Source organism: Manis javanica, chromosome 12, assembly GCF_040802235.1.
Source record: "Manis javanica isolate MJ-LG chromosome 12, MJ_LKY, whole genome shotgun sequence".
Lineage (NCBI taxonomy): Eukaryota > Metazoa > Chordata > Mammalia > Pholidota > Manidae > Manis > Manis javanica.
This window is the reverse complement of record NC_133167.1, coordinates 27,869,206-27,891,995: the sequence shown is the minus strand read 5'-3', so window position 1 is coordinate 27,891,995 and position 22,790 is coordinate 27,869,206. Positions and strand designations below refer to the sequence as shown.

The window sequence follows — 22,790 nt, the reverse complement described above, 5'->3', positions numbered from 1 at the left end:
CAATGAGATACCACCTCACACCAGTTAAAATGGCCACTATGCAAAAGACAAGAAATAACTAATGTTAGTGAGGATGTGGAGAAAAGGGAACCCTTGTACACTGTTGGTGAGAATGTAAATTGGTGCAGCCACTGTGGAAAACAGTTTGGAGGTTCCTCAAAAAACTAAAAATAGAAATACCATATGACCCTGTAATTCCACTTCTAGGAATTTACCTGAAGAAAATAAAATCCCTGATTTAAAGAGATATGTGTACCCCTGTGGCATGGAATATTATTCATCCATAAAAAAGAAAGAAATCCGGTCACTTGCAACAATGTGTATGGATCTAGAGTATTATGCTAAGTGAAAGAAGCCAGGTGGAGAAAGACAGATATCATATAATTTCACTTATTTGTGGAATATAAAAACAAAAACAAAACAAAATGAACAAACCATGGTAGTCTAATTGACACTGAGAAACGACTGGTGGTTACTGTGTGGGAGGGGTTGGGGTGAGTGGGTGGGGAGGTTAAGGGGGATAAAAGGGCATAAAAATTCTCAGTCATAGTATAAGTTGGTGATGGGGATAGTAATACAGCATGGAGAATATAGCCAGTGATTCTGTAGCATTTTCCTATGTTGACGGAATGTAACTGCACTAGTGGGGGTAATTTAATAATGTGGGTAACTGTTGACCCACTGTGTTGTATATTTGAAAGAGATAGAAGATAGTATATAACAGTACTTCAATTAAAAAAAAAAGAATTCTGTTGATGACAGCCAAGCAATATGTACTAACTATACATCTTGCATATATAAATAAAGATATAAATAAATAAGCATATATGTATTTATATTTTATGGCTTTGGAGAACTATTAAGGCAGTGAAGAAATATGAGTCTCAGTTGTAGCTGAATATTCAACAGGAACAGTGGAAGGTGAAGAAGGAAAAAACAAGTACCAACTTAGAATTCTATACTCAGTAAATATATCCTTTAAAAAAGAAGGCGGAATAAAAACACCAGCACACCCTTACTATTTAGGAAATACTAAAGGAGCTCTTCAAGTAAAAGGAAAGTGATTTCCAATTGGAAGCTCAGAGATAGAAGAAGGAATGAAGAGCAATGGAAAGGTAAATAAGTGGGCAGTCTAGTGAATATCATCTGGTAGGATTAACAGCAATGCCATGTAAGTTGGAAGGGGAGTAAATCAAGTTAATTTCTAAGGACCTTGCTTTGCTCAGAAAGAGAGTAAAAGTAACAAGTAATTTTAGATTTTTGAGTACTCAGCATTGCTGTTACAATCTGTTACCACTAATAGTCTAGGAAAAGAGTCCATAAACTACCAGGTTAACCAAAAGGGAAAAATTATAGTAATAAAAACAAATCTGTAGAAGGCAAGAAAGAAGAGAAATAGGGATATTGTATTGGCAAGAATAATAAAATCATTTAAAAATAAAACCAAAGATTAAATCCAAATATATTAGTAATATATTAAGTGAGAATAGACTTGATGCTTGAATTAAACTATATTCAGTATTTTCTCAGAGGTTCTAGCCAGAGAAATAAGGAAAGAAAAAAAAATTATAAAGATTAGATAAGGAGAAACAGCACTTATTTGTACACAGTGTGACTGTAGACATAGAAAGTCCTGAACATATCTAGGTAAACTGTTAAAAAGCTTATTGGGCTAACATAAAAAGAAATTATGTTCTTTGCAAACCACACAGAAAATGAAATTTAAAAAATATAACAGCGAAAAAGAACAACTAATGAATAAATAAAATAGTATCTCTTAGGTTTTTATACAGAAAACAATAAACATTGAGAGAGATTTAGGAAAAATTAAATAATTGGTATGATATACCATGTTTATGGATTGGAAAGATAAATATTATAAACATGTCAGTTCTCCCAAACTGATATGTTGATTAATGAAATTTCAATAAAAATTCAAGCAAAGTTTTTTTTTAATGAAAAGCCAATTTTGATATTATATGTGGGCATGCAAAAGGCTACAAAGCACCAGTATAAAAGAAGGACAAAATCAAAAGACTTAGAATACCAGATATCAAAACTTATTATTAAACTACAGCCATTAAGACAATGGTATAAAGTTAGACTATAGAAATAAACCAGAACCCCAAGAAACTGACACATATATGGATATTTGATCTGTGATAAAGAAGAGCAGTGAGGATAAAACTTTCTTCAGTATGTGATACTGGGTCAATTTTATGTCTATATGGGGGAAAAAAAATGAAACTTTATTGCTAAATCATCTTGGGTACAAAAGTCAATTCCAAGTAGATTATAGGTATAAATATTATATGTAAAACAATAAAGTTTTCTGGAACAAATAGAAAACCTTTATGACTTTGAGGTAGGGAGGGATTTCTGAAACTGGTTACAAAAAGCACTGACAAATTGACTGCAGTAAAGTTAAGGAAAGGTGGAAAAAGAAAAAAAATTGGTAAACTGGACTAAAGTAATGTTAAGGCAAGGCGGAGGATGATTAAGAAAGAGAAAAGGTATCTATAGGTATTCCCAGGAAAGATATGGATTTACTTTGTGTGTGTTTATGTTAATAAAACTTTATTGATGATTATGTGTGTGCACACACAAACAGAAAAGGCAAGTCAGAGAAGATGATGGTACTTGATACACATTTAATTGAACAAAGAGCTCTTCTCCAGAATAAATGGAGAATTCTTATGATGCATTAAAAAGAATAACATCCAGTTGAAAAACAGGAAAAAATTTGAATAGACATAGAGGATATCCAGGTGGCTAGTAAATAAGGAAAGTTAACCTAAAAATTGCAAAATAAAGCCACAATGATATAACATTGAGCCCTCTCTACATGAGCTGTGTTTAGAGAGACTGACAGGGCAAATGTTGATGCAAAAGTAGTACAGGCACTTTGGAAGACTAGTCAACGGTGAGTACTAAAGCTGAATGTATGCAAACCTTGTGATTCAAAAGTTTCGTTCAATACAATACCTAGTATTATACTAAAAAATGGATGCACATGGGCACCAAAAGACATATAAGACAGTTCTTTGCAGCATTATTTCTTATAGCCAGAAGTTACAGATGACACAAACATCCATTAAGAATAGAATGAAGAAAGATGTGGTATATTCATACAGTGGAATACTATGTAGGAATGGAAATAAACAGAGTACAAATAATATGGATAAGTATTAAAAACTATTAAGTGAAAAGCTGAATGAAAAAAATACATATTGTAAGATTCCATTTATATAAATTGAGAAAGTTCTGAAACTAATCTATATTAAAAATTAGGATAATAGTTACTTTTTGGGAAGAGGGAAAGAATATTAGATTGGTAAGGGTACTGGGTACAGTTTTCTGGGATCAATAATTATAGATGTGTTTGTGATAATTTATTGAGCTGTATACATATGATTTGTGTAGTTTTCCTGTTATATGTCAAAAAATTTAAAGAAACTGAAACCTTCTGAGATACATAGTGTGGTGTTTACTGTGGTTTATGTAAGTGGGGTTCTCCATTGGCATTGCTTTTTAAATTTTTACTTAAGGCAGAGAGGACAAGGTTGGATTTTAATGGAACCTTTATTTGTTCCTTTGTACATTTGTCCCTTTAATCAACCAGGTAGGCTAGCTAGGTAATGGTTACTGGATGGTGGAGAGTTTTGTAGCTGGATAATCTTGGGGTTGTTACAAGTTTGATTGTTACTGGGGCTAAGTCAGCAACAAAGTAGACCCTTGAAGTCAACATGGAAGGAAATAATTCTAAGAGTTATAATAGTGGTCAGGAGCTAACAAACAACCTGTTCTGAGTTTTTTTTGACACCTTTACTATGGTATTTAAAACATGACTTTTCCCAAGTGTTACATTAAAATATTAGATTGGTATGGGACATTAGGGGAGCCCTGGTTTTTAAATTGTTTTAAATAATTTATGTTAAAAATATGACAGCAGTAGCATGATATAGTGAAAAGAGAATAAGCTGATAGACTCAGATTCAAATCCTCGCCTTGTTACTTGCTGGGTACACAGTTGTGGGCAGTTTATTCTAATTGTGCTTTCATCTCTTCATATCAAAATGGGGACAAGATTCATAGTGGAAATTCAATGAGATTACTGTGTAAATGGAATAGCACTGTGTTTTGTGTTACAGGTGCTCAGTAGGTATTAGATTCTTTCCCATTCCCTTTGGTAGTTCACTAAATAATACTAGTAAATGCAGAATCTTTCTAATGTGGAGAGAATTACAAAACAGAAGAAATTAGTATATTCCAATATCCTGCTTAAGGCAGAATGAAAGAAAATGATGAAGGAAAATGATGGCTTTTTGTGAGTTAATCCTTGATTTCTTAAAAATACAATGATCCAACTCTTCTAACAGAATTTTATTATAGAAAGATTTGCTCTCTGAAAAGTATAAGAATTTATTAAAAATTTTTTTTTAAATTACCCGTAATTATACCACAGATATTAAAAGCTTTTTAACATTTTGGTATAATCACTTCCATTTACTTGTCTATGCATTTTTAAACTGTAGGTTGAGATAAAAGCATACATATGATTTTTGCATTCCCCATTTTTCTCTTAATATGTAATATTTTTCCATGTATTAAAAATGCTTTGTATATCAGCTGGATGGTATTGTATCTTAGGGCATACTATAATGTAAGGATTTTACTGTAACATATTTAGGAGATTTCTAGTTTTTTGTTATACTGTAATAAGCATCTTTTTTTGACAAATTACCCACATTTAAGTTGACTTCCTTAGGAGAGATTAGAAAAATGTAATTTCTGTATCTAAGGGAAAGATATTTTTATGGTTTTTAGATGTATATCTTAGAACTGCTTTATGAAAAGGGTTTATCAGTTTATACTTCTACTAGTAGTATATAAATTAATCCATTTTGTGAAACTCACTAATAATGAGTATGACCCATTTAAAAATACTGAGTTTCTTTTTGCTTTATAGCATATGTCCAGTGCCCAGCACAGACACTTGACCTCACAGAGCAGACAGCGGATGTGTACCAGTAGTTTGATGGAACGCTTCTTGCAGGATGTACTGCGGCACCACCCGTACCATTGTCTAGAAAGCAGGTAAAGTAGCCATGTGGAATAATACTAGTACATAGTTATTACATATTATAGTAGATGTTTGTGTTAATGGTTCCAGTACTTCTTAAAGAAAATATTTTTTTAAAAATAAGATATCATTGATACACAATCTTATAAAGGTTTCACATGAGCAACATTGTAGTTTCAACTTTCACCCCGTACCCCATTGTGATCACTGTTCATCAGCAGAGTAAGATGCTGTAGAGTCATTACTTGTCTTCTCTGTACTATACTGCCTTCCCTTTGACCTACCTATATTGTTAGTGCTAATTATAGTGACCCTTAATCCCCTACTCCCTGCCTCCTCACCCACCCTCCCCAACTCCTTCCCTTTGGTAAATGCTAGTCCCTACTTGGAGTCTATGAGTTTGCTGCTGTTTTTCTCCGTCAGTTTTGTTAAAGCAAATCTTTAAATCGAGGCATAAAAGTGAAATTTTGTCTAGTAACTTCCCTTTGCATTTCTTATTTTTCCTAGCTTAAGTAAGAAATTTCACTGTAAAGGATATGGACTGCAGTATGCTCTTACCTAAGTAAGTCTTAGGCCAGTAAATAATTGTATATCATAAAAGTGTATTATTAGTATGTTATAGGTTTAATAAATGGGAAAAAGGTGGGAGCAAAAATAACTTTAGAAATTAGTAACAGAGAAGCTGGTGACAGCAGAGTTAGGGTGATCAAAGTAAATTCTAAGTCAGTTCCATGTTAGTGGAACTATTTGCTAACTCTGAGAGTAGAAGAGATTTCAAATAGAATTGGTCCTTTTCATAATCTGTCAGTATCTTGATAGCTTTCTTTTGTATCAGTTTGTTTTGGTTGCTTAAATAAAAATAAATACTTCGATAACATTGAAGAGTTCATGTCCTACGTTAAAGAAAAACATCAGTAGCAAACTGGATTAAGTACTGTGGTGAGTTTGCAGCTACAACTGTATAAAAAAAGGTAAAAGAGATCATTAGCACATCTGTGCAGAATTAGTTAAGCAGTACTAAAAGGATAAACTCGAATGCTTTGCAAGTTATCAACCTAGAATTTAGCAAATAGTGATAAAGTTTTAATGGAGAAAAGTTATAAAAAAATATTTGGTTTCTTATCTGGTAGAAAGAGAGTCAGCCTGTCTTGGGGTGAGTATAAATTTCCAATTTATACCTTATATAAGCAATGCTTCCACAAACGTATTTGTACACAAAACTATTTCTTCAGTGTAGATTCCTAGAATTTGAACTTCTGGGCTAAAGTTTATAGACATAAAAAAAGCTTTATTTTTTAACTTTTGATTTTGGAATAACTTTAGGCTCAAAAAAATGTAAAAGTGGTACAAAGAATTCTTGTGCAGCTTTCACCTGGTTTCCCCAAATGTTAAATCTAAAATAACCACATGGTCAAATCTGTGAAATTACATTGATACCGTACTATTTATAGACCTTACTCAAATTTTGTCAGTTGTCTTACTGATTTTCTTTTCTTGGGACCGGACTTCAGTCTAGGATCACAAATTGCATTTAGTTGTCCAATCTCCTTAGATGTCCTTAAACAATCTGCCTTTGTTTTCAATACCTTGACACTTTTTAAAAGAGGACTGACCTGTTGTTTGGTAGGATATCCGTAAATCTGAGTATGCCTGATGTTTTTTCATGACTAAATTTAGGTTACACATTTTGGGACAGAATACATTATAATTGGTGGTGTACACTTCCCAGTGTATCATACCAGGAGACCCATGATGTTGCTATGTCTCCTGGCTGGTGATGTTAACTTGGATCACTTGATTAAGGTAGTTTCTGCACTATAAAGTTACTATTTTTCCTGTTATAATTAATAAGGCTGCTCTGAGGGAAGTACTTTAACACTGTGTAAATATCCTGTTTCTCATGCTGCTTTCACCACTTACTTTAAGCATTCTTCATGATTCTTCCCTGATGCAGTTATTACTTGTATTAATCAGAATTCTCTCATGAAGAAGAGCTTTCTTGCTCCCTCACCTACTTACTCAGCTGTTTATATTGTTATAAAGTCATGTATATGTTTTGTTTGTTCCCTAGGTTTTAATTCATTACTGTTACTTGTTTTGTTGCTCAAATTGTTTATAGAAATTTAAAATTCTTGACAGACATTTCATTGGAAGGCTGAACCCATTTATATGCAATTTATGCAGTATATATACATACATACCAGTAATATATGGAGTGCTTATTTCCTGTCACCTTGCCAACATTGGGATAATCAACCTCTTTTTCTCTCCCTAACATAATAGGCCAAAAAAGTGCATCTCTTAGTCTTTATTTATTTATGAGTAAAATTAACCTCTTTTAAAATATTTATTAGCCTTGCTTATCCTATGAATTGTTTGTTCATTATCCTTTGCCTGTTTTTCTATTGAATTATTTGTATATTTTGAATTTGTATGCAATATTCATGGATAATAGTCCTTTATATTTTAAATGTGTTATTTTTTTTCTCAGAATCTGTATGTTATACCATATAGAAATTAAACATTTTGACATAATCAGATCTAAGGGGAATTTTTCCTTTATAGCTTCTTTTATATCTTTTTTTCTTTAAATATTTTCAATCTTCTTGGGATTTGTTTTTATATGTGGTGTAAGTCAGGATTTCTACTTACACTTTTATAAATGTATGTTAATTATTTCCACTGATACAAAGCGTCACCTTAACATAAACTAAATTGCTATATTAATGTATATATATATCAAATCTATATATCTGATTTTGAATACCATTTTCTTCCCTTGTTTTTAAATCCTGTGCCAATATCATGTTATTTATACTTACAAGCATTCTAAATTATATTAAAAAAATTTTTTTTCTTTTCTTTCTTCTTTATCTCGACATTGTTGTTTTCCTGTTCAGTCTTCTTGAGATTCAACTCTCTTTGTTTCCTATGTATTAGTTTTTCTTTTTCTTAATTTATTTCTTCAATTTTTTGGGGGGAATTTGGTTATTTTCTGTATCTTCTTAAATTAGGTGCTCATTTAGTTAATTTGTGTTTACTGGTTTTTTTAAATGGAAGATTCAAAAGTGCGAAATTTTCATTTTTTAATATCATAAAATTTGATATATAGTTTTATTTGTATAGTTTAAAAATGTTTCCTTTTTAGCAGAATAGTTATATAAAAGAGTGTTTTAACCTTTAATGATTACATTTTTACAGGGCTTTTTTGATTGTAAAATTAGTTTAAGATAAGTAGTAATATAGATTGTGATTTAATTGTTAATTTTAAAAACATACATGCAAGTACAGATGCAAATCAAAGCATCTTAGATAGTCATTCCTAACCTTTTTGGGATTTTGTCAACCTGTTTGATTTTATGATTCTGCCTTCCTTTCTTCCTTTCCTTTATTTTCTTATCCAAATATTACAAAATTAATTTTATTTTGAGAATATTACATCTTTAAGACAAATGGAGATAGTCTTCTAGGGTTCAGTTCTGAAAAATTAGGATAAAGTGATGATTGCATTGTGATTTTATTGATCAGAGTCCGGAAGTATGAAAAATTAAGGGTATTTTTTGCCCCATCATGATATTATTTTGACACCTAAGCTAACTTTATTTTACAACAAGTATTATCTTAATATTAATTATGATAATAAGTTTTTATGGGACAGTAATATTTATGACATGTTGAAAGTTGCACGTGGCTGACATGTATACATATTCTCTTAGACAATTATGGCATCTCTCAAATTCAAGAATATTTTATAAAGGTATTTTTTAGGGTTGTTCTATTTTAAAATTATTTATTTTTTAATAAACTACATTTTAGGACAGTTTTAGATTTACAGAAAAATTGAGAAGATGGTACAGAGTACCTATATCCCACTCATTCAGTTTCCCTGTTACTGACATCTTATATTAGCATAGTTCATTTTTTATAATTAATGAACCAATATTAACATAATAATTAAATTCTATAGTTTACTAAGATTTCCTTAGTTTTTTCCCATGTCATCTTCTGTTTTAGGATCTCATCTGAGATAACCATGTTACATTAACTTGTCATGTCTCCTTAGATTCCTCTTGGCATTTAAAATTTTAACAGATGTTGCCAAATTGTTATTCATAGAGATTAAACTAACCTACAGTTGTACCAAAAATGTATTAAAAGGGCTGTTATTACATCCTTGCCAAAACAGTGTGTTAAAATAATAATAGCTGACATTTGTGAATTATTACTATTTTCCAGGTCTTTTTTTAAAAAAAATGCACCTTATATTTCAACTAATTTACTCCTCAAAACATTCTCATGAGGAAAATACAATTATTTTCTCTTTTTGGAGGAAGAAACTGAAGCCTAGAAGGTTAAGTGACTTGTGTTAAACTTTTAGCTATTTACTGTTCTGATAACTGAAAAATGATATGTGGTTTTATTTACATTTTTCTCATGCTTATGAGCCTTTTGTGTTAATGAAGCAGCAGGTAGTGGAGTTAACCTCCATATTCGGCACTCATTACCTTCCTGAAATAGATACCGTCTGGTGTGATTGCTGTGATTTTTTTTGTCCTATAAGAAACCTTGGCCCAGGATAAAAAGAAAATAACATTTCTTATATTTCTAACATTTTAAACAGGTATTTAAAATATTTCAATGGATTTTTTTTCCCCCTTGCTTTTTAGATCAATGCAACATGAGAGACTTCTTAGGAATACTGCGTCACCTCTTGGAGTGGCCCCTACTGATGATTATTTTCCAGAAGAAACGACTGAAGATGCTACTGGAGTCAGAGGAGAGAGATCCACCAAGGGTTTTGAACCTACTAAAGAGTTATATTCTAGACCTAGTAAATCTCAGGAATGTAAACAGGATGTTTCAATTCGACCATCAGTTATTCAAAAACTGGAGAAGGGGCAGCAGCAGCCCTTGGAGTTTGTTCATAAAATTGGGAGTGGTATGAAAGAATTCAATCCAGTAGGTATTGGTCAAGCTACAAATAGACAAAACTTAATATATCCTTCAGTGATTTCTAATGCTCCTGCTAGTTGTTTACCTGAAAGGTCTTCTGATAGACCAGTTGCAACTAAAACCACTGTGTTACCACTAGCAGCCCCTTTGGAGTCAGTTATCAAATGTGACCCAAACAAAGTTGACAGATACCTTGAACAGCTAGACAGGGACTCCAGAAATCCTATACTACCATCCCATCCAGAAACTTCATCAGTTCCATATCAGAAACCTAAAGAATCAAATAGGAAATCTCTATGTATAAAGTCAGATAAATTAATTATGCAGGAAGATAGGAAATCATGGGCTAAACCTTTGTCAACTGGCTTTAAATCCCGTGAATATATGGGTACTGAGGGTTCCTTAAAATTTGAATCGCTTTCCAAATTAGCAGAAAACCCAGCAATTAACCTTAATAAAACTGACCTGTCTTCTAATAGAGGAATCTGTGAAGGTACAATTCCAAAGCACCATGAGAAATTCTTTCCTAATGTGGATCGTACCCAAGAAGAAAAGCATTTGGGTTTTAACAAGTCAGCCTTTTTGGAACAGAAGAGCTCAGTGAGCTCTGAAATGAAGTTTGCTTGTGGCTCTCTTCAGTCAGTATCTTGTCAACCCGAAGAGGCTGTACAAGACCTTTGGAAGGAGGAGCAAATTGACCAAGAAGATAAGAACTATGAATCGAGAGATTCTGAAATGAGTTTTGATTGCAGTTCCTCTTTTCATTCACTGACTGACCAATCTAAAGTGACTGCCAAAGAAATAAACCTTTCAAAGGAAGTGCATGCTGACTTACAGCATAGGAATATTAAATCTTGTCTTTCTGAAATAAGTTCTCATCATGACGGCTCTCTCCATTTAGCTACCAACCGGACTCGAGTAATTGTAAAAGATGTAAGTGTTCAGAAGGCAAAGCCTATTAGCCTGGTTGATGAAAGCTATGAATCTAGTGATTCTGAGGTTAATTTTGGTTGTGATGCCTCACCTCAGTCAACTGATGATTACCCCCAACAACCTGTGAAAGAAGTAAATGTTCCTAAGGAGGTACACGTTGGCTTGGTTGATAAGAACTATGGATCTAGTAGCTCTGAAATAAGTGTTGATTCTGTTTTCCCACTCCAGCCAGTGGTTGAACGACTCCCAGTGGTTGTCAAAGCCACAAAACTTCAGAAAGTTCATGTTGGCTTGGTTGATAAGAGCTATGGATCAAGTTGTTCTGAAACAAGTTTTGATTATGATGTTTCTCTTCAGTCAGTAGTTGGTCACTCCCAGTTGGCTTCCAGAGACAGAAACCTGAAGGATAGGCACGTCTACCTGAAAGATAAGAAGAAACATAAGTCCAGTTGTGATAAAGCATATCTTCATTGTGATTGTCTCTCTCCTGAGACAGTGACTGATGAACCTCAGAGTGCTGTTGAAGAAATAAATCTTCTGAAAGAGAAGAATGACTGTGAATCTCAAGGTACTGAAATGAGTTTTCATACGGATGCTCAGATAGCAGCTGACCCTCAAGAAATAGCCACTGACCTGGAGAATAAGAGTGTTAAATCTAGCATTTCTTGTCTAAGTTTTGAATCTCATGCTTCCCTTTCTCATTCAGCTAATGATCAATCTCAAGGCTCACTGGGTGAAATAAATCTGAAAAAGGTAAATGTTGACATGGATGTTAAGAGCTATGGGTGCTCCAGTTCTGAGTTGACTTTTGATTCTGATCCGCCTCTTCTGTCAGTTACTGAGCATTCTGAGCTGAATGTTGGAGAGATAAGAAAAGATCACTGTAACTTGGAAAATGTAAGCTGTGAGTCAAATTGTTCTGAAATAACTTTTGATTCTGATATTCCTCTTCGCTCACTAGGTGGCCAGTCTCAAGAAGCTGTTTATGGAGAGGAACCTCTTGATCTGGAAACTAAGAGTAATGCATCTTGTGTTTCTGAAATAACTTTTGATTCTGATATACCTCTTCATTCAGGGACTGATCAACCTGAAGTAGCTGTTAAAGAAATAATCACTCCGAAAGAAGAGTATGTACAATTAAGAAGGAAGAATGATCAACGCGATGGTTCTGAAATAAGTTTTGATTCTTATGTCCATCCTTATTCAGTGACTGCGCCTCCTGAAGTAGCTGTTAAAAAGATAAAACTTCAAGAAGAAGAGCAGGTACACTTAGAAAGTAAGGAAAATGAACCTAGTGTTTCTGGATTAGGTTTGGGTTATAATGTTTTTCAATCAATGACTGGACATTCTCAAGATCTCAGAATAAACCTTCAGAAAGAAGAGCACATACACTTAGAAAATAAGGGTAGTGAACCTAGTGTTTCTGATACCAGTTTGCAGTCTGATATTTCTCTTCATTTAAGAGCTCATCATCCTGACATACCTGATAGAGAAATAAGCCATCAGAAAGAACATGTAAACCTAGAAGATAAGGGTAATAAATTAAGTGTTTCTCAAACAAGTTTGAATTCTAATATTCCTCTTCAGTCAGTCATTCATAAGCATGAAGTAAGTGTTAAGGAAAAATGGCTTCAAAAAGAAAAGCATGTTAAGTTCAAAGGGGAAAGGGCTGAATTTAGTGGTTCTGAAAAAGATTTAGATTCTGCTGCCCCTCATTATTCAGTGACTGATCCTCAAATTGCTGCTTCTGTTGCCTCTCATTTTTCAGTGACTGGACCTCAAATTGCTGCTTCTGCTGTCCCTCATTATTCAGTGACTGAACCTCAAATTGCTGCTAAAGAGATAAATGTTCAGAAAGAAGAATATGATATTCTAGAAAACAAGAATGACAATTGTAGTGGTCCTACAGTAATTTTTGATTCTGGTGTCCCTCCTCAGTCAATGACTGAAAAACCTCAAATAGTTGTTTTGAAAGAGGACCATGTTGATCCAGAAAGTGAAAATACTGAATCTAGAAGTTTTGAGACAAATTTGGGTATTGATGCCCCTCTTCATTCAGCCATTGACCAGTCTCAGCTAGCTCTTTTGAAGGAAAAAAACATTGATCTGGAAACTACAAAAACTACATCTAGTAATTACAAAATAAGTTTTGGTTCTTTTGATCCTCTTCAGCCATTGTCTGAACAATTTCAGGAAGAGGCTGAAAAAACAGGCCTCCAGAAGGGAGAGGATATTGGTCTGGAAAGTAAGGCTGATGAACCTAGTGGTTCTAAATTAATACATGGTTCTGGTGTTTCTCTTCAGCCTGTGGCTGATCAACCTGACATAGCTGTTAAGCAAATAAACCTTGAGAATGAAGGTCATGTGTACTTGGAAGATAAGAACAGTCAATATAGTGGTTCTGAAATGAGTTTGGATTCTGATTTCTTGGTTCAGTCAATAGTTGATCAACCTCAAATAACTATTTTGGAGCAGGAACATATGGAACTAGAAGATAAGGACAGTCAGTCTGGTGGTTCTGAAATGAGTTTTGATTCTGATGACCCTCTTCAATCAGTGGCTGACCAACTTAGAGAAACTGTTCAAGAAATAAGCCTTTGGAAGGACGAAGTTGACGTGGAAGACAAGAGGGATGAATCAAAGGGTTTTGAAATTACGTATGATTCTGATGTCCTTTTTGAATCAGTGGCTGGCCAAACTGCAGAAGTTGGTAAAGAGGTCAACCTTTGGAAGGGGCATGTTGACTTGGAAGATAAGATTGTTGCACCTGGTGATTCTAAAATAAATTTTGACTCTAATCAACCTCTTTCATCTGTGGCTAATGAAATTCAGGAGGCTATTACAGAAATAAATCTTCTGAGGGAGGGACAAGTTTGTCTGGATGATAAAGGCTATGAACCCAATGGTTCTGAAATAATTTATGTTTCAGATGTCCCTCTTCAGTCAGTAGTTCAGCAACCACACATTTTGGAAGAGGAACATGCCAATTTGGAAGAGAAGAGCAGTGATCTGTGTGGTTCTGGAATGAGTTTTGCTTCTGGTGGTCCTCTTCAGTCAGTGGCTGACCAGCTTCAGAAAACTGTTAAAGAAATAGGTCTTTGGAAGGAAGACCACATTTACCTGGAAGATAAGACCTATAAACTAGGTGATTTTGAAGTAAGCTGTGATTCTGATACTCCCGTTCATTTTGTGGCTGGTCAGTCTTCAGTGGCTATCAAAGAAATACACTTGGAAAAGAAGGATCAGAATGACCTAGAAAGTGAGACCTGTGAACCAGGTGTTTCTGAAATAAAATGTGGTTCTTGTGTTCATCTTCAAGTTGACCAACCTCAAGTGGTTTGCAAAGAAATACACCTTCCGAAGAAACAGCATCTTGGCATGGAAGAAAAGACCAGTGAACCTAGTGATTCGGAAATGTGTGATTCTGATATCCCTCTTCAAATAGTCGTTAACGAAGGTGATGTGACAGTCAAAGAAGCCAATCTTGAAAAGATGCTATATGTGGACCTGGTGACCCCTGATAGTGATTGTGAAATGATTGCTGATTCTGATACGGCTTTTCAGCAAGTGATTGACTCACCTCAAATGACTGTCAAGGAAATCAGCTGTATAAATACAGAAAGTTTTAATCTAGAAGGTGTGAGCTATGGCCCTTGCGGTGCTGAACTAGGATACATTTGTGAAGCCACTCCTCAGTCAGTGACAAACCCATCCAAAGACACTTTCAAAGTAGTAAACCAGAAGAAAGACTATATTATTCTGGAAGAGTCAAGCTGTGAGCCTTATGGTTCTGAAATAAGTTTTCAAATTGATCCATCTTATCAGTCCATGACATACCAATCTCAAGAGCCTGAAGAAGAAACAGTGAAATATTTTCACTCAGAAGATACAAGCTGTGCATCTAGTAGTTCTAAAAGAAATCTTGAATGGAAAGACACTCCTCAGCCAGTGACTCGCCGACCACAGAAAGCTGACAAGAAGGTCTACTCTTGGAAAGATGGGAAAAAAAAAAAAAACCTAAAAGGTAAGAAATGTGTATCTAGTGTTTCTGCGATGGATTGTAATGCTGCTCCTAAGTCAACAATCCATCAAGTTGCTGATAAAGAAAACCTTTTGAAATTAAAACATACAGATATAGAAAGTATGAGCTGTGAACCTTCTGGTTCTGGGATGAATTTTCAGCGTGATCCCTCTCTTCCATCTGACTCTGACCGAACTCAAGAAACTATTAATAAAACAGAACTATCTAAGATGTCGTCTGACCGTAAAGAAACAAACCGTGATTCCCATTCAAGCTCTATTCCCGTGGTTGATTGTGTAAGGAACCCAGAGGAAGCAAAGGATGTTGTAGAAGACAATTCTGATGAACCGGTTCTTGAAGCCTTGCCTCATGTCCCTCCTTCATTTGTGGGGAAAACATGGTCTCAAATAATGAGAGAAGATGACATGAAAATTAATGCTCTTGTGAAGGAATTTAAGGAAGGCCGTTTCCACTGTTACTTTGACGATGACTGTGAGACCAAGAAAGTAAAAAAAAAAAATTCAAATGAAGGAAAAAAGATTACCTGGGCTGACCTCAGTCAGGGCATTGCATCCATTCAAATTTTTTCGGACTGTGATGATAATGGAGGTGGTAATTCAGATACTGATGACTTTTCAGTGGCCTTAGATAAACCTACCCATCATCCTATAGCAAAGAAGCCTTATGAACAAAATTTGCAAGTGACTTCTCGATGCCAAGCTGCAAAAGTCAGCCATGGAACTCAAACCAATCTCATGGATAATTTGGGAAAGAAAAGAAGAAGAGGAGAAGAGGCAGACTTGCCAACAAGGAAGCGATCACCCGCACAGAAGGACAAACAGTCAAAGAGGAGAGTCAAAATAGGAACACTTGAATTTCCAGAATCATGTACTACAGTTTTGAAGCCTTTGCAACCCAATGCCTTAGTCTATGTTCTTTCTTCAAATATGAAACTGAAGATTGGTGAACCCTTCAATTTATCTCACATAAAGCACCGCCATGGCAAAAATAGTCGGGAGGTTACTGTACACTACAAATATAAACGGAGTCCCCTTAATTATTATGACCCAGTGAGTAATCAAATTGTAAGTAATCCTCCTGTGAACAGAGAAGTGCCAGAGTCTGACAGGGATAACCTGGTTCAAAATGATTTTAGTGACCTAAACTCCAGTGCAGAAGATAACACTCATGTACAAAGCCCTGCTTCAGAAACTTTGATGACGTGGTCGGTAAGAGATGAATTGACGGGAAATCAAGGGGCTAGTGTATGTTCTGAGTTACCAGGAAAATCAGAGACTTTGAATTCTGGTGAAGTTCCAAAGGAAAACAGTACACAGTCAACTCTTGTAGATCACGACACAGCCCAAACCTCTCCAAAATCAGTTAGAAATAAGATTTTAGAACGTAAAAAGAAAATTCAGAGAAAGAAGATGACAGCTAATAACAAGCTAGATTTTCCCAAAAAGGCTTCCAGACAAATTATTCTCCAGCAAAAAACCAGAATCGCTTCAGAAAAAGAGTCAATTTGGATTCATACCAAACTAAATGATGTAATTAGAAAATATATTCCAAAATACTCCATTTTTTTGCGTCACAAATACCACCACTCCAGGAGCACTTTTGTTAGAATGCAATTTAGGAAGAAAAAACCTTGTGTCAGTAAGATAAAGGAGGCAAAGAAGCCAGCCCAAAAGCTTTCAGACTCCTCAGTTCCATCAACTGATGCAGAAGAGCCCTTAAACTCTATAGCAGACTATTCCCCCAAGCAACTTGCGGAGGATTCCTCCAGTGTTGAAGAAAGAAAGAAGAATGGTAATAACAAACGTCATAGGAAAAAAAAGAGAAAGCATTTTAAGCCTGTTAAAATATATGCTTTGAGAAGTTTAAGTGCTCAAATACCATATTCTGATAGGATGAGGACTCGGGTACCAAAGAAGTCATGAGGTAAACTGGAAGTGTTTGGTTTCAGGCTAGTTGAGGATTTGGTACTGCAAGTGAAATACATTTGGTACTTGGTATACATAGCTCTCCCAACTTTGGTGAAAAAAGTAACCTTCAACTATTTTGCTATAGACATTATTTTTCAGAATTTTTATATTCATTTAAAGTTAGTGTTTAAAGTCCTTTTCTTTTAAAGATTCAAAAGCACCCTTTGTCCATTTGCTATAGACCTTCACCTTAATTTATATCACATAATTTAGCACAACATATACAGTTTTCTCCCTCAGGTCATGTCCCTCTTATTTATTTTTTATGATTGTGTCTCATGTCAGGTTATAATATGGAAAGAATGAATGTGGCAAACATTACATGCTATCTTTTTTTTAGAAATTGGAACAAGTGAATATGTACTTACATTCTGTGTGTTTCAGAGTGGCATTGTCAATATCGTATTCTAACTGGATAATTAAAAAGAACTGTAATGATCTCAGCTTTTGAGTGGGGGTGACTTAAATAATCACAAACAAAATATAATTTCTCTCTCTTTTAAAAGCATCCTAGATAATGAAATTCCATAGCCTTTAATCCAGCTTTTAAAAAAACTGCTTGGTGATTTTATATACATACATAACACAAACTCCCCCTGCGTTATTTACATTGGATCTGCAAGTCTCTAACTTTACTCATTTGGACACATGCACATATACAGGCTCCGTAAGGTTTTCTTTAGCATTATTGGATCTTAAGGGGAAAATGACCTTGCCAGTGTAATTATGCTTTTTTACCACCTCTGTTCCCTTCTACCTGAATGGTTCGTGGTTTAATATTGGAAATCCAGGTTATCTTATGACTTTATCTCTTGATTTTAGATGTTACCATTTTTTAATACCTTGAACTGAAACAATTGGTAATTTGGGAAGACCATTAATTGTCATTAACAAATTATAATCTTAGTATTTTAAAAGCTCTAATATAACTGATAACCTAAGGGAGGCCCATTTTGCAAGTGAAAAACTATGTATTAGTATGTTTGTTTGGCATTCCTTAAACTTGCTAACTGATGAAGTTGTTAAGATACACAGTTTAGGGCCGAGGCACTCAGAATATGTTTTGATCCTTTATTCAGACACTGGTTGAGTTTGTACAGATGCATCAAATTATCCTGTTAAGCTAAGATGCTGGATCCTTTTCTATCATTAATGTTAAAGGGAAACATGAAGTTCAACTATATTGTACAAACCATCTTTTATTGAAACTAAATCAGTGCACCATGATTTCAGACATAAAAATGTGTTACCTTAGAGTTAAATGTAGTGTAACAGTTGGCTTCTAAATGTAGTTTTATTTCAGGGGCCATTATTTAACCTGTGGGTGTGTTACAATGGTGTTATGTTGTAATTTCTTCTAATTATGTGGAAAAAGTGGATAAATGTTTATATTTCTAGTTGCAGAGCAACTTCAACCTTGCCTCATATACACACATAATTTTAGTTTCCTTTCTTAAAATATCACTGTGGGCCACAGTTTAAAATAATCCCCCAATTGTGATTTAGCAAGAAAACTGTCCAACTGATTGAGAAGTAAACAAGAAGCTAACACATGAAAATATTCCACTTGTGGGTGTTGGCATCTTTTTTTCCCTATGAAAAGTAATTCTCTTAAGTACTATTAGTAGGCATTCTGCGTGCTTTTAGTGTAAGTATAAAAGCAAGAGATCATATGGAAATAATGTACTATGAAATTAGGATATATCATATCAATTGTGATTACATCAAACAGAAAGGACAATTCTTAGAATTCCAGTGATCAAAGACTTAAATTTTACTACCTTTTCACAGTGGAAATTCTCCTAAATACCATGTTTTTTAAAAGGAAAAAGATTTGTATTTTAAATTTATATTACTAAAAACATATACAATACAGTTCTGATGATTTTTTTAGAAAACATTTTGAGAATGTTTATTAAGTTCCTTTGATCATTATTTTTGACAAGCTTGAAAATGTGAAATTGTAAAAATTTAATTGCTTTCAGAATTTGGTGGGATACAAGATGTACCCCTTTGTCAAAATAGCTTTTGGCTTAATTTTCATATTAAATAAAACAAGTGGTTTTTTTGTGTACTCAAGAATACATTAGGTTCTTTTAGTGTAAAATATCAAATTACAACCACAGTGAATATTTTATTAAACTTGTCCAGTATCTTGCATAGATTTTTAATATCATTCTCCCAAGCTAAACAGTATGTGGACAGTATTTGTGTGAAGTGTGTTTTGCAGTTGTGCATTTAAATGATTTGCGTGACTAGGGCTCTGAGTGACACTTTTTTGGTAAAGAGAAACTATATTTAAATATTCAAGCAGATATATATTTCCACTTAAAACTAATGTGAAGACTAATGTATTTTTTATAATGCAGTGTAAAGAGTACATTTGTTTTTGAAGTTATCAAGATGAAACTTATCAAATACTGAAATTTGTCTCTACTTTCTCCTCATGTTGGGAATTTTTTCTGGGAATAAGGAATCAGAGTAATGAAAACAAGTTCATTTTATAAATGGTCTTAAAGGTAATAAACGAGAGACTATAAATGTTGATGCTGGTGACAAAATAGTGTAACCAAAGATATACAGGTTATGTTCAATGGAATAGTTATTTCAAAGGATTAAAATTAAACAACTTTATTTGTCTGGTGGAGTGATGGGTCAGCAACTTTTCACTTTGTATACCTGTATTGAAAGAGTCGGTGAACAGGATTGAGTTCAGGAGGCCTCAGTGATTTATATCATACTTCGGCACATGCTGGAAGAGAGAGAACTTTGGTGCCTCCATTACCATAAGATTTGTTTTAAAAGACAAGAAAACATGGACGATTGTACATATGTCAGTGAGGTTAGGTGCCTTTGGCCTCAGTAGTAGTGACTTCTGAGGTTTTTTGGTCCAGGATTATATTGTAAATCTAAAATAACAGCCTACTCTTTATAATAAAAAATTACTAGAGTAAAAACGAGAGGGAAGTCCATTTTCAATAAAAGAGTTTTATATTTAGAAAAAAATGTGGAAAATACTGAAAAATCATGTAATTAAGGAATTACACATCTAAATGTCAATCTAAGAAGATGAGAGGCTGAGGAAGAGTCTCAACATTTCCTTACACTTTATTTAAAGCCCAAATATTAGGGAAATAACAATATATTTAGTGAGTTCCCTTCATTCTTATACTTTATTTTTAAAAAGTTCTCTCAAAATATTTTAAACTACCTTGATAAAGGAATAGGTCTAGAGTGGCAATTTGTTGCTGAGCCTTTTTAAGTATGAGCTTATATTTTTTCTATGTTTATAATTTATTACATGCATGTTTTTTTACATGCATTTTATTTTCTTAATTTAAGCTGGACGTGTGTGTGTGTGGACATCTTGAGCCCTTCCTCAGTGTTGGGCATTGTTCTAAGCTTTTAATCTGTGTTATTTGATATTCACAGAGCTCTTTATGAGTTAGGTACTACAATTGTCACAAAAGTAGCAGATGAGAAAACTCAGCCTTAATTTTGGGATTATAAATGAGTTGTGTATTTACTCTAATCAAATGGGGATTACAGGCCACCACTAATCTAATGTCTGTATAGTTTAGCCTTTTCTGGACATTTCATAAAAACAACAGCATACAATATGTGGTCTTTTGTGTCTGGCTTATTTTATTTACCATATGTTTTTGAGGGTCAGATATAGCATGTATCAGTATTTTCTTTTTTAATGCTGAATAGTATTTATAATTAATTTTTAATGAGGCTGGTAACAATGCTGGTCTCCTGATAACAAATATGATGAAAGCTATTAGGTGTGAGGGTAGCTGTTCCTTTATGCCTCTCATACCTGTTATCCTTGATTACTACCCCAATTCCAAGACCACCAGATACCTGCCTTTCTGAGCGTTCTTACTCCATATGTGGGTGATTTATCCTTCCTCTTTCTTATTTCCTTTACTGCCCACCTTGGCATTCTTTTCACTGTGCTTGGAGAATTGTTGTTTTCAGTGTTAACAATCCCCTTTCACAATGGATTGCTTACAGGTAACTGAACTAAGAATCATATCCAAGCTATTCATTGTCATAATCTACATGTTCTATAGAGTCAGGAAGTGTTGTTGATGGTCCTGGTCATGATGAACATTCTTTATTAAAATTACTCTCCTAAATAACCATAGTACACACCATCAAAATCAAGAAATCAACATTGATACGATATAACCCTTATTTGGATTTTGTAGATTGTCCTAGAATGTCTTCTATAGATCCAGGATTCGATCCAGGATCACACACTGTCATGATGTTTCCTTTTATATCGAGCAGTTCCTCAGCCTTTCTTTGTATTTAATAACTTGACATTTCGAAGTGTACAAACCAGTTTCTTTGTGAAATATCCTCAGTTTGAATTCGTGATGTTTCTTTGTAGTTAATGCTTTGTGGGTTCTGGGGGGGTGATTCTGTGAATTTCTCAGTGTATCATAACAAGTGCCAAGTGATGTCCAGTTTGAATAAAAGTGGTGATTAAAGATACCCAGTTTTTGTCTCTGTCTTAGTGGAAACATTCTTAATAATCTGAAAGGGGGCTCTCATAGAGGGTCAGATGAGTTATCAATAAATAGTTACCTGTTTTTTAAACAGTTTTTTAATTAGTCATATTTTTTGGTATAATTAATCTGTTGCATGAGGAACATTATGTTTACTAGACTACCCCCATCACCAAGTCCCCCCCACAAACCCCATTATAGTCACTGTCCATCAGCGTAGTAAGATGCTATAAAATCACTACCTTGTCTTCTCTGTGTTGCACAGCCCTCCCCATGCCCTCCCCCACATTATACATGCTATTTGTAATGCCCCCTTTCTTCTTACCCCCTCTTCTCCCTCCCTTCCCACCCATCCTCCCCAATCCCTTTCCCTTTGGTAACTGTTAGTCCATTCTTGGGTTCTGTGTTTCTGCTGTTTTGTTCCTTCAGTTTTTTCTTTGTTCTTATACTCCACATATGAGTGAAATCATTTGGTATTTGTCTTTCTCTGCCTGGCTTATTTCACTGAGCATAATACCCTCTGGCTCCATCCATGTTGTTGCAAATGGTAGAATTTGTTTTCTTATGGCTGAATAATATTACATTGTGTATATGTACCACATCTTCTTTATCCATTCATTTACTAATGGACACTTAGGTTGCTTCCATTTCTTGGCTATTGTAAATAATGCTGCGATAAACATAGGGGTGCATCTGTTTTTTCCAACTGGGCTGGTACATTCTTAAGGTAAATTCCTAAGAGTGAAATTCCTGGATCAAATGGTATTTCTATTTTGAGTTTTTTGAGGAACCTCCATACATACTGCTTTCCACGGTGGTTGAACTAGTTTACATTATCACCAGCAGTGTAGGAAGGTTCCCATTTCTCCAAACCTTGCCAACATTTAACAACTGAATTTTGAGGCAATTATGACTATGAAAATTTTATGTTTATCATCTAACACCATAGATAAGATGTTTATTCATACATTTAATACTACTTGCATCCCCATGTGCCTGGCCCTTTGGTAGGTGCCAAGGACCCAAACATCAGCCAAACACATCTCTAGTTGCATACTTTTACTGATAGGAATGAAAGAATTTCAATAGTGATAAGTCAGTGGACTTGCAATATAATTCTTACCTTTTCAAGAGTATTAGCCTGTGTAGATAACACAGGGTACTGCCTCTTGTCTTGAAGAATTCCTCATCTTTCTGCACTGAGACCCATTGCAAGACATTTCTCATCATTTGGAAACCGTGTTTTCCTGTTTGCTTTATGATGATGAAGTGTTACTTAGATTCACTCAGTT

At 34.3% G+C, this 22,790-nt stretch overlaps 1 protein-coding gene across 7 annotated transcripts in view; it reads left to right on the top strand.

The window, feature by feature from the left end:
- Positions 1 to 21,484, top strand: part of ZDBF2 (zinc finger DBF-type containing 2) — a 30,635-nt gene extending 9,151 nt beyond the window's left edge. For 5 of the 7 annotated variants that reach the window (XM_073218286.1, XM_073218287.1, XM_037009269.2 and 2 more), the window contains 2 exons: positions 4,970 to 5,097; positions 9,751 to 21,484. In XM_073218286.1, the coding sequence (XP_073074387.1) occupies positions 4,970 to 5,097; positions 9,751 to 16,933 (7,311 nt within the window). In that variant the 3' untranslated portion in view covers positions 16,934 to 21,484. Of the gene's footprint in view, positions 1 to 4,969; positions 5,098 to 5,590; positions 5,646 to 9,750 lie in introns of those variants that run through there. The other 2 variants (XM_073218288.1, XM_017648386.3) reach the window with 2 other exon arrangements.
- Positions 21,485 to 22,790: the final 1,306 nt, after the last annotated feature.